This window comes from Nansenia antarctica (genome assembly GCF_963989245.1).
Source record: "Nansenia antarctica genome assembly, chromosome: 3".
In the NCBI taxonomy this organism is placed as follows: Eukaryota; Metazoa; Chordata; class Actinopteri; order Argentiniformes; family Microstomatidae; genus Nansenia; species Nansenia antarctica.
Window position 1 is genome coordinate 14428929 of NC_137688.1, and position 14908 is coordinate 14443836.

Here is a 14908-nt window from a genome sequence, read left to right on the forward strand (position 1 = left end):
TGTGTGTGTGTGTGTGTGTGTGTGTGTGTGTGTGTGTGTGTGTGTGTGTGTGTGGCTCAGTGGGTAGAGCATGGTGCTAACAACGCTTAGGTTGTGAGTTCGATTCCTGCTGGGACCATACTGCAAAAACAGTAAGTCACTTTGGATAAAAGCATCAGCTAAATGGCATACTGTATGTATGTATATTATTATAAGTCAGAGTGCTGGACACCAAGCTGAGGAAAGATATACGTCCCTATCATATCTAGAATAACTCTTAGATGGAGAGAGAGTGAGAGAGAGAAAGAGAAGGAGAGAGAGAGAGAGAAAGAGAGAGAGAGAGTGATGGATACTGTTACAGAAGCTAATGATGGCTATAAGCTGCTATTTCTGTCCCATCAAATCCTTTGCAGCAGTCAATAATCTCTTTACATGGTTAAAACTCCCCCCTGAAGACCTGCCCTTGACATGCTGCTAACAGAGATGTCAGGATGAGTCTGGTCCAGGTCTCACTGCATCCCTGGGGTGTTGAATCACTGTGATATATTATAGATGTATAGATTTATACACATCACAGCAGTGTATGTGCGTGTATGTGTCGATGTATCAAGGACCCCAATTGAAATAAGCCAGTGGCTTTCTTGGGTTTTTATCCTGTTAGTTGACCTTGTATGTATTATGTACTTTCATGTACCTACTTCTGCAAATCTTCTAATAAAGTTTTCAATCAATCAATCAATGTGTGTGTGTGTGTGTGTGTGTGTGTGTGTGTGTGTGTGCGTGCATGTGCCGATGTGTGTGTGTGTGTGCGTGCATGTACCGATGTGTGTGTGTGCGTGCATGTGTCGGTGTGTGTGTGTGTGTGTGTGAGTGTGAGTGTGTGTGTGTGTGTGTGTGTGTGTGTGTGTGTGTGTATGTGTTAGTGTCTAGGGAATTACTGAGGTTTCTGACCACATCAGCAGCGGCCAGATCAGACCGGGGCTCAGACCACTACTGGTGTAGAAACCATACTGATGTACGACAGGGTGAGCTAAACCCACGGACGGAATTATGGAAGGATGGAGGGAGGGAGGGAGGGATGGAGGGGTGTGTAGACTAGGGAGTATGTAGAGTAGGGAGTATGTAGAGTAGAGAGTATGTAGAGTAGAGAGTATGTAGAGTAGAGAGTATGTAGAGTAGAGAGTATGTAGAGTAGAGAGTATGTAGAGTAGAGAGTATGTAGAGTAGGGAGTATGTAGAGTAGAGTATGTAGAGTAGAGAGTATGTAGAGTAGAGAGTATGTAGAGTAGAGAGTATGTAGAGTAGGGAGTATGTAGAGTAGAGAGTATGTAGAGTAGAGAGTATGTAGAGTAGAGAGTATGTAGAGTAGAGAGTATGTAGAGTAGAGAGTATGTAGAGTAGGGAGTATGTAGAGTAGAGAGTATGTAGAGTAGAGAGTATGTAGAGTAGAGAGTATGTAGAGTAGGGAGTATGTAGAGTAGAGAGTATGTAGAGTAGAGAGTATGTAGAGTAGAGAGTATGTAGAGTAGAGAGTATGTAGAGTAGAGAGTATGTAGAGTAGGGAGTATGTAGAGTAGAGAGTATGTAGAGTAGAGAGTATGTAGAGTAGAGAGTATGTAGAGTAGAGAGTATGTAGACTAGGGAGTATGTAGAGTAGGGAGTATGTAGACTAGGGAGTATGTAGAGTAGAGAGTATGTAGAGTAGAGAGTATGTAGAGTAGGGAGTATGTAGAGTAGAGAGTATGTAGAGTAGGGAGTATGTAGAGTAGGGAGTATGCAGACTAGTAAATGTGCAGACTAGTAAATGTGCAGACTAGGGAGAATGCAGACTAGGTAGTACAGTAGTATGGGTAAGGGGTTAACCTACTGTATTATGTGCTAGGGAGTATGCAGACTAGTAAATGTGCAGACTAGTAAATGTGCAGACTAGGGAGAATGCAGACTAGGACAGTACAGTAGTATGGGGGGTTAACCTACTGTACTACGTGCTAGGGAGAATGCAGACTAGGTAGTACGCAGACTTTACCTGTAGCGTCAAGACTACGTTCTCTGGCTGAGGGGGCCAGACCAGATGAAGAGAAGCATGCAGAACAGAACAGAACAGAAGACAAAGGCAACGCAGCGTCAAAGAAAGAACACAAAGGCATAATCATAAAAGAAACATGTGGATGAAACAGCAAAATCATCACGAATCAACAACTCAAAAACTGACACGTATACCCACATCATACCATGTAGACACAGACAGACACAGACAGACAGCCTGGAGGACTGTCACTCTCTGTAGACTCACTGTAGATGTCAACCCATCCTCCTTCAGACCATGCCTCAAAACCCAGCTTTTTAAACTTGAATCTTTAACTATTTTGTTATGGTTGTTTTTGCTGTTTTCTTTCTAAATGTATATCTGTCTATTCTTGTTTTCTCCATGGAATGTAGTGTGACAACTGAGAAAAGCGCTCTACAAAATAAATACATTATTATTATTATTATTATTATTATTGTTATGATAAAGTGGGATAAGCCCACTGCGCTAATGAGCAGAAACGGCCCCTGTTGCATGCCTGCATGCCCGCAGTGTGGTGCAGCGGGGTGTGTATGTGTGCGGGTTCCACGCAGCCCAACGCCCATGGCCACTCTCCACGAAATAACATGAAGTGAAACTTAATGATACTGCTGCTTCAAAAGTTGGCGTTGTTAAACTAGGGATTCTGATGGCTGGATGACTTAAGACAGCGATTCATAGATTGGATTTGTACTGTACGAACACTATATTGACAATCCAGATGTTAAAAAAAAGTTGTCAGTGAGGGACACCCCACTTTTTTTTTTACCTGGTTTGTGGAACCATCACTTTATTGCTTTATCAATGTGGGGTTACTGTGGGGATTTTACTTACTTACATTACTTATTATTGTTGTGTTTTTTGTATCTGAATGCTGCTGATGTCAATGTTGAGGAACCGTGTACAGTAAGATACTGACTCTCTCTCTCTCTCTCTGGAACTTCCCTTTGAATAGCGTTTTAGGCATTGTGAACCTCCGTTGACTGGAGGTTTCATTAGAACAATCTGTCGGCAGTGCCACAAACCCTAGCAGAGGTCCGGGGATCTTCAAAGAACAGCGTCTTAATTAAAGTTGTTTATTAGGTGAAACACACAAATGATTTCGTCCTCTGTTTGCTTCCGTATACAGAAGCCAGAAGCAATGTATGTGTTGTTGTTTTTCCACTGTACTAACAACAACACAAAGGAAAGCCTCTTCTTGGCTTCCAGGAGCAATTAACACACACCGCCTCAGAGCCGACGCGTCAGGACGACTACTGGAAGTGTGTCATATCCCTGCCATAAAGGGCCGCTAACGCAACGCAGAGAGTTGACTGAACGAAAACATGAGAAGAAGCACAAACAAACACACTGTACATGCAGTAGAGTATACTGTGAAGATATGAACACACACACACACAAACACACACACACACACACACACACACACACACACACACATCGACTTACAGTGCAGCACACACACACTGTTACCTTCTGATACTCTGATTGGATGGCCCCGAACTTATCCTTGGCCACTTTGACGACGAGATCTGAAACAACAGGAAGGAAACGAACACAGCATGAGATCTCCTCCTCCTCCTCCTCCTCCTCCTCCTCCTCTTCCACAGTTTGTTACACAACACCGCTTTACCCATCAGCACAGACACAGAAACAATTACACCACCCCCAACCAACCAACCAACCAACCATGGTGGACGACCTTTCACCTTCACATACACGCCACGGAGATGTAGGTTAGAAACTGTGGAGGCACCGCGGAAAAGCACTCAGACAGGAGAGGAGCTAATAGCTAGCAGTGTGTTATGTACCAGGTCCATAGGGACCCGGCATCGCTATCTAAAGAGCTAGTCTAGAAACAGAGGAAGCTAAATGAAGCCTAGGCAGAGTTGGCTGATTCCCTTAAAGGACCGGAGCTGAGCTGTGGTTCTCTCTGTGGTTCTGTCTATGGTTCTCTCTGTGGTTCTGTCTGTGGTTCTCTCTGTGGTTCTGTCTGTGGTTCTGTCTGTGGTTCTGTCTGTGGTTCTGTCTATGGTTCTCTCTATGGTTCTCTCTGTGGTTCTGTCAGTGGTTCTGTCAGTGGTTCTGTCAGTGGTTCTGTCTGTGGATCTGTCTATGGTTCTGTCTGTGGTTCTGTCTATGGTTCTGTCTATGGTTCTGTCTGTGGTTCTGTCTGTGGTTCTCTCTGTGGTTCTCTCTGTGGTTCTGTCTATGGTTCTCTCTGTGGTTCTGTCAGTGGTTCTCTCTGTGGTTCTCTCTGTGGTTCTGTCTATGGTTCTCTCTGTGGTTCTGTCTGTGGTTCTGTCTGTGGTTCTCTCTGTGGTTCTGTCTGTGGTTCTGTCTATGGTTCTCTCTGTGGTTCTGTCTGTGGTTCTGTCTATGGTTCTCTCTGTGGTTCTGTCTGTGGTTCTGTCTGTGGTTCTGTCTGTGGTTCTGTCAGTGGTTCTGTCAGTGGTTCTGTCTGTGGTTCTCTCTGTGGTTCTGTCTATGGTTCTCTCTGTGGTTCTGTCTATGGTTCTCTCTGTGGTTCTCTCTGTGGTTCTGTCAGTGGTTCTCTCTGTGGTTCTGTCTGTGGTTCTGTCTATGGTTCTCTCTGTGGTTCTGTCTATGGTTCTCTCTGTGGTTCTCTCTGTGGTTCTCTCTGTGGTTCTGTCTGTGGTTCTGTCTGTGGTTCTGTCTGTGGTTCTGTCTATGGTTCTGTCTGTGGTTCTGTCTATGGTTCTGTCTATGGTTCTCTCTGTGGTTCTGTCTGTGGTTCTCTCTGTGGTTCTGTCTGTGGTTCTGTCTGTGGTTCTGTCAGTGGTTCTGTCAGTGGTTCTGTCTGTGGTTCTGTCTGTGGTTCTGTCAGTGGTTCTCTCTGTGGTTCTGTCTATGGTTCTCTCTGTGGTTCTGTCTATGGTTCTCTCTGTGGTTCTGTCAGTGGTTCTGTCAGTGGTTCTGTCAGTGGTTCTGTCTGTGGTTCTGTCTATGGTTCTGTCTGTGGTTCTGTCTGTGGTTCTGTCTATGGTTCTGTCTGTGGTTCTGTCTGTGGTTCTGTCTGTGGTTCTGTCTGTGGTTCTGTCTGTGGTTCTGTCTGTGGTTCTGTCTATGGTTCTGTCTGTGGTTCTGTCTTTGGTTCTGTCTATGGTTCTGTCTGTGGTTCTGTCTGTGGTTCTGTCTGTGGTTCTGTCTATGGTTCTGTCTATGGTTCTGTCTGTGGTTCTGTCTGTGGTTCTGTCTATGGTTCTGTCTGTGGTTCTGTCTTTGGTTCTGTCTATGGTTCTGTCTGTGGTTCTGTCTGTGGTTCTGTCTGTGGTTCTGTCTATGGTTCTGTCTATGGTTCTGTCTGTGGTTCTGTCTGTGGTTCTGTCTGTGGAGGCGGACATCGGAGGACGGCCTCATTGTAATGTACGGAACGGAGCGAGGAATGCTATCAAAAGCGTGTGATCAGTCCTCCGATTTCTACCAGCCTCCTCCACCAGCCTCCTCCACCAGCCTCCCCCCACCCGCATTCTATTCTATTCTGTCCACTCTTAATTAACATAGATTGACGTAAATGGGGCAGCAGGTAGCCTAGAGGTTAGAGAGGCCGGCTTGCACTCAGAAGGTCGATGGTTAAATCCCCACCCCAGGAGGGAGCCGGTGGTGAGCTGGTGACTGGAGGTTTGCTGGCATCATATCTTAAGGTGCCTGCCACTGCTGTTGTGCCCTTGAGCAAGGCACTTATTCCCCAAGGACAGAAAGCTGTGATGTTGGACGGCTTATGATTCCTTCAGCGCTACCACTGGGACTGGTGTTTTGCTACCACTGGATTAGATTAGATTAGATTCAACTTTATTGTCATTGACAGAGTACAAGACATTTCGGCATCTAACCAGTGCAATTGTGCATAGTGCAAAAGCCATAAATGTATGGAGAGTGCATGGTGGGACAGTATACGGTATTACAGTAAGTAAATTAATATAAAGTCAGTATACGTGCAATTAATATGAATATATAAAAAGGAGTTTAACTATGTTACAAGTCACACCGGCACCAGAGCGGAAGACAAACACTCAGAATCCACTCACGCTGTATGTCACATCACTGAGACATCTCATCTGATAAAAAAACACATAATTTTCTGCCTCTCTGAGCTTACCTCTCCTCCCATCTCAGCCTCTCTTTCTCTCTCTTTCTCTCTCCCTCCCTCCCTCTCGCTTTCTCTCTCCCCCCCCCCCCCCATGCCTCCCCTCCCCTCCCCTCCCCTCCCAGCCTCTCTCTGTGTGGCATATTGGGGGCAGGAGTTTGATACGAAGTGGCGTTTGGCTCCCACAGCTACTAGACCTGCAGAGGCAAGCAGAGAGGAGGAGCAGGAGGAGAGGAGGAGGAAGAGGAGAAGGAAGGGAGGCAGAGGAGGGGGGGGCAGAGTAAGAGGAGGAGGAGGGGGGGCAGAGGGAGAGGGGAAGGAGGAGGAAGAGGTGTATGATGATGACAGAGTAGGCAACATTGCTTCTCACATGAACTCTACTGTATCAAGAAGGCAATGTCCTGGAATCAGATCTGAGGCAGACTAGGGGGCTTCCTATCTTCTCTCTCTATCTCTCCCTCTCCCTCTTTCTTGCTGCAATGCAGGGCTTTTCAGAGGCAAGAAGAAGAAGAATAGTGAAAAATGCTAAACTATAGACACACCAAAGAAAGGGAGGTGTGGGGTGCGGAGGGGGGGGGACGGACCATCTATTATTTAGATCATGTGCCATGTATTAAGAAGAGGAAGGCTGCTCCAAGCAACTCTTCCACCCAATTATTATAAGGGCTTTACTCTGGAGATAAGCACTGGGGGCTTTTAATACGTTTCACGAAAAGCTAATTGAATTTCCTTTTGTCTTGAGATTGAATTGTGTTGAAATTAAGACGTATCAATTGCACAACTCTGGCGTATAGCCATGTCATGAGAGGAGAGCCCTCGGTTGAATGTGTTTTCAACTTTCAGACTGTATTTCAAATTATAAAACACATTTTATCTGAGAAATCAGAATATCCCAATGGAATGCATTGGCCTCATTGGGATGCATAGAATTGAAATAAGGAATGGTATCGTATCGATGACTTGATACTGTTTGATAGTTTGATACTGTTCCTCATTCCTCATACCATTCCTCATTCCACACAAGTACAAGAGTAACATTATTTGGCTTTGGTTCCTCAACACTGGCATTGCAGCATTCAAGATACAAAATGACAATAATAAAGTAAAGTAAAATAAGTGAAATAAGTAATAATAAAGTAATAAAGTGATGGTAGTAGCCAGTCATACTACAGTGGCTTCGGTTGTCCAAAATGCTGTGCAAAGTACAATGAGCCATGGATTACAATGAGCCATGCATTACAATGAGCTGGTCCTAGGATGTCTCCCTCCTCCAGCCTCCCCTGTTATCTCCAACAGGCTCATATCACAGAGTACAAACAGAGAGAAGGGTGACCTGCCTGGCAAACAGCAGTGGTGTTGAAGTAACCCGTGACATGACAATCATTCATCTATCAATGTGTACCAGGGGAGGCTGGTGGAGGTAGAAATCAGAGGACGGGCTGGATGCATGCAACGGAATGAGGAATGGTATCAAACACCTGTGGGCCTGTCCTCCGATTTCTACCTCCACCAGCCTCCCCTGGCATGCAGTAGTTACTGTCATTATACTGTATGCAGCAACTTGGGAAAGCTACTTGGCTTGGAATCTACCTGTAGTCAACCTTAGACTGTAGAAAGAGAAGACGATCAAGACACCAACCCTGACAAAGTGACCAATTCTGACGTGTACACACACTTAACAATAGTTTATTCTAAGGTGCATGACACCATTCAGATTCAGATTCAGATTCAGATTCAGATTCAGATTCAGATTCAGATAACGTTTATTGCCATTATGCTTGACACATATAGGAATTTGCTTTGGCATTACAGAAGGTGCATTTATGCTTTTTTCACATATATATGAACAAAACAAGTACAATACAAATGCAAAAACAGGCAAAAACAGGACAACACAGGACAGACAGTGCATGGATAGTGCTGTAAATAAAGTGCAGTGCAGAGTTATACAAGGTCTAGTGCATGTTCAGTCCTGGGCAGACTTTGAGGCGGGGGGGAGGGGGAAGCCAGAGTCATTTAGCAGCCTGGCGGCTGAGGGGAAGAAACTGAGCCTGTGGCGGGCCTTCAGTGCCTTAGGCAGCCGCAACATTAGCATGTTGCATGTAGCATGTAGCACGGCCATGTAACATGTTGCTAACCAGCTAATGGGATTAGCCTGAGGAATCTCCGGCTATGCTAACGCTAGAAGGGGAAAGTGAGCGACCTTTAGACCTTTACCTTACTAACAACAGCCATCTGTCTCAGCTGACGCACACTTCCTCTTTCCTTTCCTGTTTCTCCTCGTCTGGCAGCTTAGTTGCAGATTTAGCAATCACCCATGACTGTTGTTGTCTGGCTGTACATGATAGCTAGTCATAAAAGTGATAGCTAGTCATAGAGGGTATTATGGCTAAAGTGATAGCTAGTCATAGCTTCCTTCTTCTAGCATTGTATGGTAAATGCCAATGGTAAATGGACTCATCCATTTACACACACACCAATGGTGGCAAGCTACAATGCAAGGTCTGCTCGTGGGAGCAATTTGGGGTTCAGTGTCTTGCCCAAAGACAACTCGACATGTGGCCAGCCGGTGTTCGAACTGCCGATCTGCAGACCATTAGACGTCAGCTCTACCTCCTGCGACACAGCCGCAGAGCTCTTGTCAGAGAGGTCTCATTAGATCCTACCACATAGCAATGTCCCCAAACAATGTCATTTATCAACCACGAAGGGAGGCATTGTGACTGCCAATGGCCGCTGGTCGTAGGGTAGATTTTTATGATGGCTGATGTATTGATGATTCACTTACTTTAGACAAATGTACTTGTTGTAAGTCGCTTTGGATAAAAGTGCCTGCTAAAAGATAAAAAATGTAAATGTCATAGGGGTTATGGCTAAACAGCTACAGTAGTCATTGGTAGCTACAGTAGTTGTCTATAGAGAGAGAGAGAGAGAGAGAGAGAGAGAGAGAGAGAGAGAGAGAGAGAGAGAGAGAGAGAGAGAGATTGAGGACAGGCTACTTTTCTTACCTTAAACCTTGACTATAACCTTAACCAAAACCATTACATTACCTTAACCGTCTTAAACCTCGACTCCAATGAGGTCAGAGTCTGGCCCAGCGCCGTCAAAACCATCCCACTTAGCAGTGACCCTCTGTCTCCCACACAGAGACCCGACTAGTGACCCTCTGTCTCACACAGGCAGGGGTTAAAGCCTTGTCTGAGGGGTTAAAGCCTTGTCTGAGGGGTTAAAGCCTTGTCTGAGGAGGTTATGGCCTTGTCTGAGGGGTTAAAGTCTTGTCTGAGGGGTTAAAGCCTTGTCTGAGGGGTTAAAGCCTTGTCTGAGGGGTTAAAGCCTTGTCTGAGAGGTTAAAGTCTTGTCTGAGGGGTTAAAGCCTTGTCTGAGAGGTTAAAGCCTTGTCTGAGGGGTTAAAGTCTTGTCTGAGGGGTTAAAGCCTTGTCTGAGAGGTTAAAGTCTTGTCTGAGGAGGTTAAAGCCTTGTCTGAGGGGTTAAAGTCTTGTCTGAGGAGGTTAAAGCCTTGTCTGAGGGGTAAACGCCTTGTCTGAGAGGTTAAAGCCTTGTCTGAGGGGTTAAAGTCTTGTCTGAGAGGTTAAAGCCTTGTCTGAGGGGTTAAAGTCTTGTCTGAGGGGTTAAAGCCTTGTCTGAGAGGTTAAAGTCTTGTCTGAGGAGGTTAAAGCCTTGTCTGAGGGGTAAACGCCTTGTCTGAGAGGTTAAAGCCTTGTCTGAGGGGTAAACGCCTTGTCTGAGAGGTTAAAGCCTTGTCTGAGGGGTTGTAGCCTTGTCTGAGGGGGTTAAGGCCTTGTCTGAGAGGTTAAAGTCTTGTCTGAGAGGTTAAAGCCTTGTCTGATAGGTTAAAGCCTTGTCTGAGGGTTTAAAGCCTTGTCTGAGAGGTTAAAGCCTTGTCTGAGGGGTTAAAGCCTTGTCTGAGAGGTTAAAGCCTTGTCTGAGGGGTTAAAGTCTTGTCTGAGAGGTTAAAGTCTTGTCTGAGGGGGTTATGGCCTTGTCTGAGGGGTTAAAGCCTTGTCTGAGGGGTTAAAGCCTTGCCTGAGGGGTTAAAGCCTTGTCTGAGGGGTTGTAGCCTTGTCTGAGGGGGTTAAGGCCTTGTCTGAGAGGTTAAAGTCTTGTCTGAGAGGTTAAAGCCTTGTCTGAGAGGTTAAAGCCTTGTCTGAGGGGTTAAAGCCTTGTCTGAGAGGTTAAAGCCTTGTCTGAGGGGTTAAAGTCTTGTCTGAGAGGTTAAAGTCTTGTCTGAGGGGTTAAAGTCTTGTCTGAGGGGTTAAAGCCTTGTCTGAGGGGTTAAAGTCTTGTCTGAGGAGGTTAAAGCCTTGTCTGAGAGGTTAAAGTCTTGTCTGAGGGGGTTATGGCCTTGTCTGAGGGGTTAAAGCCTTGTCTGAGGGGTTAAAGTCTTGTCTGAGGAGGTTAAAGCCTTGTCTGAGGGGTTGTAGCCTTGTCTGAGGGGTTAAAGCCTTGTCTGAGAGGTTAAAGTCTTGTCTGAGAGGTTAAAGCCTTGTCTGATAGGTTAAAGCCTTGTCTGAGGGGTTAAAGCCTTGTCTGAGAGGTTAAAGCCTTGTCTGAGGGTTTAAAGCCTTGTCTGAGGGGTTAAAGCCTTGTCTGAGAGGTTAAAGCCTTGTCTGAGGGGTTAAAGCCTTGTCTGAGAGGTTAAAGCCTTGTCTGAGGGGTTAAAGTCTTGTCTGAGAGGTTAAAGTCTTGTCTGAGGGGGTTATGGCCTTGTCTGAGGGGTTAAAGCCTTGTCTGAGGGGCTAAAGCCTTGCCTGAGGGGTTAAAGCCTTGTCTGAGAGGTTAAAGCCTTGTCTGAGGGGTTAAAGTCTTGTCTGAGGGGTTAAAGCCTTGTCTGAGGGGTTAAAGCCTTGTCTGAGGGGTTAAAGCCTTGTCTGAGGGGTAAACGCCTTGTCTGAGGGGGTTAAAGCCTTGTCTGAGGGGTTAAAGCCTTGTCTGAGGGGTTAAAGTCTTGTCTGAGGGGTTAAAGCCTTGTCTGAGGGGTTAAAGCCTTGTCTGAGGGGTTAAAGTCTTGTCTGAGGGGTTAAAGTCTTCTCTGAGGGGGTTATGGCCTTGCCTGAGAGGTTAACGTCTTGTCTGAGAGGTATTTCTCCTGGCTTTACTCTGAGCTTGCTGCTGGCCATCATCTCATACTGAGTTGTGGTTCGGGGGTCAGATCCAGACAGAGATGTTCGTAACGCTTTATGAAAAATAAAAGCAATAATGGTTTTGGTCTGTCACAAGTGGCCGGGGTCAGTCAGAGAGGGCTGCGTGTGGGCGCAGGAGAGAGGATTAATTTACACATGAGATGAAAGTGATGAAAGTGAGAGGGAAGGGGGGTGGAGAGAGGGGAGGGGGGTGGAGAGAGGGGAGGGGGGTAGAAAGAGTGGAGGGGGGTGGAGAGAGTGGAGGGGGGTGGAGAGAGGGGTGGGGGGTGGCGAGAGGGGAGGGGGGTGGAGAGGGATGGGAGTAGAGGGATAGCTGAAAATCCAAATGCATTCGACAAACTGTTGTATTGTCTATAACTTGACAATGTTGTAATAATAAATTATAAAATCATTATTAAAAAAAAGATGAAAAGCCTCTCAGCGGCCGCAACAAAGTCTGGTGTTGTCACGGTGACGGCAGCGACAGAGTCTGGTGTTGTCACGGGGACGGCAGCGACAGAGTCTGGTGTTGTCACGGGGACGGCAGCGACAGCTCCAACTGACTGTTCATGAAGCCAGACGCTCTGGCCTCAGGATGAACCCAAACTCAGATAGACGGTAGTAACCACACACTAGAACACAAGAACGGACACAAATAAACACACGGTCGACTGACCGTGACAATGTGGGTTTGATTCCGACTGGGACCATATACCGCACTCACTGCAATATAAGTCGCTTTGGATAAAAGCGTCTGCTAAATAGTAGATACTATTATTATTATATTAAAAACTGAAATATCACAATGGAGAAGAAGAACATACAAGGAGAGGAGAGTACACAACGATGTTGGCTACTGTAACTGTTTGAAAAGTTCTCTCTACAAAGTTCTCTCTACATAAATATCCCTGAGCCAAAAAGTTTTAGCTTCCTATACAGTGCTTGTACAGTATAATTAGGTTTTGTTTTATTAATGCATGTGGTGATGATACATCCAAATAGGAGAATTACACTGTTGTTAAAATGAGGCGAAAATGTGTGCTTGATTTTCCAAATGATCACAAATCTTAGGGGATACGTATGAAGAATAAGTACATAAATTAAGTATTTCTCTTGAGGTTCCCCGGGCTTCCTCCACCGGTATGAGTCATCTGCTCTAGTACATTACACTGGCTTATTCTGCTGGAGCTCGGCCAATTACAAATATTGATCGAGGACCTCTTTGTTGAATGTGGTCGTTTTTTTTTATTATTGTGTTATAGTGTTATTGTTGAGGTGGGGTTATCGACTGGGTTTTATCATTTTCTATTATGTATTGTTGTAACTTGTGTGTATGCAGAGCTCCCTTGTAGAAGAGACTTTGGTCTCAATGGGACTCCCTAAAATAACATATAATCACTAAAACATGTATGTATAACATACTAGCAGTGGCAGCCTGAGAACAGTAGAAGTAGGTCTGTACAGTACAAACATACATTCGCTAGCCTGACAGTAAGATGACCAACTGACCTCTTAACACTGCTTACAATCTCTACAGTACAAGCATACATTAGCGAGCCTGACAGCAAGATGGTCAACTGACCTCAAACACTGCCTGCAGTCTCTATACATAAACATACTGCAGCTAGCCTGACAGCAAGATGGCCAACTGACCTCAAACACTGCCTACAGTCTCTTTACAGTACAAACATACTGCAGCTAGCCTGACAGCAAGATGGCCAACTGTCCTCAAACACTGCCTACAGTCTCTTTACAGTACAAATATACTGCAGCTAGCCTGACAGCAAGATGGACTACTAGAGCCTGTGACAGTGTCTCATCGCTAGCTGGCCCTGGCCTCGACACACGCTGACATCAGCTGTTACACTGACTTCATGACATCCATTACGTAAGAGAGGGGGTAGAGGCAGATGTTGTAGCGCAGGGCTGGCATCCGAGAGAGGGGGAAGACATCAGACACCAGATGTGTTTTGGAGGCAGAAAGGGCACAGTCGGTTAGCGATACAGGGTTGTTATGGTTGGTAAATAGAATAGTGGCTATTACATAAGAGAATATAAAGGGGATGTGTCATATTGCAGAGATTATATAAAAGAGGCGGGAGAGATGCAGTCTGTTTTGGGGTCATAAATACAGATAACAACCGGTACCAGAATCTGGAGAAAAAAACGATGACACCCAGTGCTAATAGCACAAGCTGGAGACAAAGGATAGTGAAGTTAGTGAAGATATGCACACGCGCGCACACACACACACACACACACACACACACACACACACACATTGTGTTGACACAGCACGGCAACACACACGCACACACACACACACACACACACACACACACACACACACACACCCACACACACCCACACACACCCACACACCCACAGCATTATCTTCCCCATCGCGTGGACCACAGAGGAACAGTATTGCCAGTGTAGATAATACGTGATGTGTTCGTAGGTCACAGAGATCCAGTGATGGAGGGACAGTAGGATCTAGTGACGCAGGCCTTTTGTGAAACGTCAGACAACAAAAGGTGTCCGACTTCTGCTGAGCTGTCACCTCCCTGCTCCGCCCGCCGTGCCTTTGTGCTGCGCAGTGGGAACCAGGCTGACCTGGTTTCCATGGAGCAGCAGCAGCCTGGCCTACCCGGAGACAAGCTCCCTGTCCTGGGGCGGATGTGCTGTAACAGTCCCTGAGGCGCCGTGGTAAACAACAGGCTGGCACAACGCCGACTGGCACAACAGCAAGGAGCGCGCGCGCGCGGGGGGGGTTACAGCAGCGTAGGGGACGTCAGGGGAAGGCTCTGTGGTTTCATCGCCCTACAAGACCAGGGGAGGCTGGTGGAGGTGGCCGGGGGAGGCTGGTGGAGGTGGACATCGGAGGACAGGGGAGGCTGGTGGGGGTGGACATTGGAGGACTGGGGAGGCTGGTGGAGGTGGACATTGGAGGACAGGGGAGGTTGGTGGGGGTGGACATTGGAGGACAGGGGAGGCTGGTGGGGGTGGACATTGGAGGACTGGGGAGGCTGGTGGAGGTGGACATCGGAGGACAGGGGAGGTTGGTGGGGGTGGACATTGGAGGACAGGGGAGGCTGGTGGGGGTGGACATCGGAGGACAGGGGAGGTTGGTGGGGGTGGACATTGGAGGACTGGGGAGGCTGGTGGGGGTGGACATCGGAGGACAGGGGAGGTTGGTGGGGGTGGACATTGGAGGACTGGGGAGGCTGGTGGGGGTGGACATCGGAGGACAGGGGAGGTTGGTGGGGGTGGACATTGGAGGACTGGGGAGGCTGGTGGGGGTGGACATCGGAGGACTGGGGAGGCTGGTGGGGGTGGACATTGGAGGACTGGGGAGGTTGGTGGGGGTGGACATCGGAGGACTGGGGAGGCTGGTGGGGGTGGACATCGGAGGACAGGGGAGGTTGGTGGGGGTGGACATTGGAGGACTGGGGAGGTTGGTGGGGGTGGACATCGGAGGACAGGGGAGGCTGGTGGGGGTGGACATCGGAGGACAGGGGAGGTTGGTGGGGGTGGACATTGGAGGACTGGGGAGGTTGGTGGGGGTGGACATCGGAGGACTGGGGAGGTTGTTATGCGTGGAACGGAACAAAT

At 47.1% G+C, this 14908-nt stretch overlaps 1 protein-coding gene across 1 annotated transcript in view; it reads right to left on the reverse strand.

The window, feature by feature from the left end:
• The window catches only part of prom1a (prominin 1a), a gene marked incomplete at its 5' end in the record, with an annotated part of 72047 nt that overhangs the window by 35730 nt on the left and 21409 nt on the right, over positions 1-14908 (reverse strand). The window contains 2 exons of the mRNA XM_080525071.1: positions 2006-2032; positions 3518-3576. Coding sequence (XP_080381197.1) covers positions 2006-2032; positions 3518-3576 — 86 coding nt within the window. The remainder of the gene's footprint in view (positions 1-2005; positions 2033-3517; positions 3577-14908) is intronic.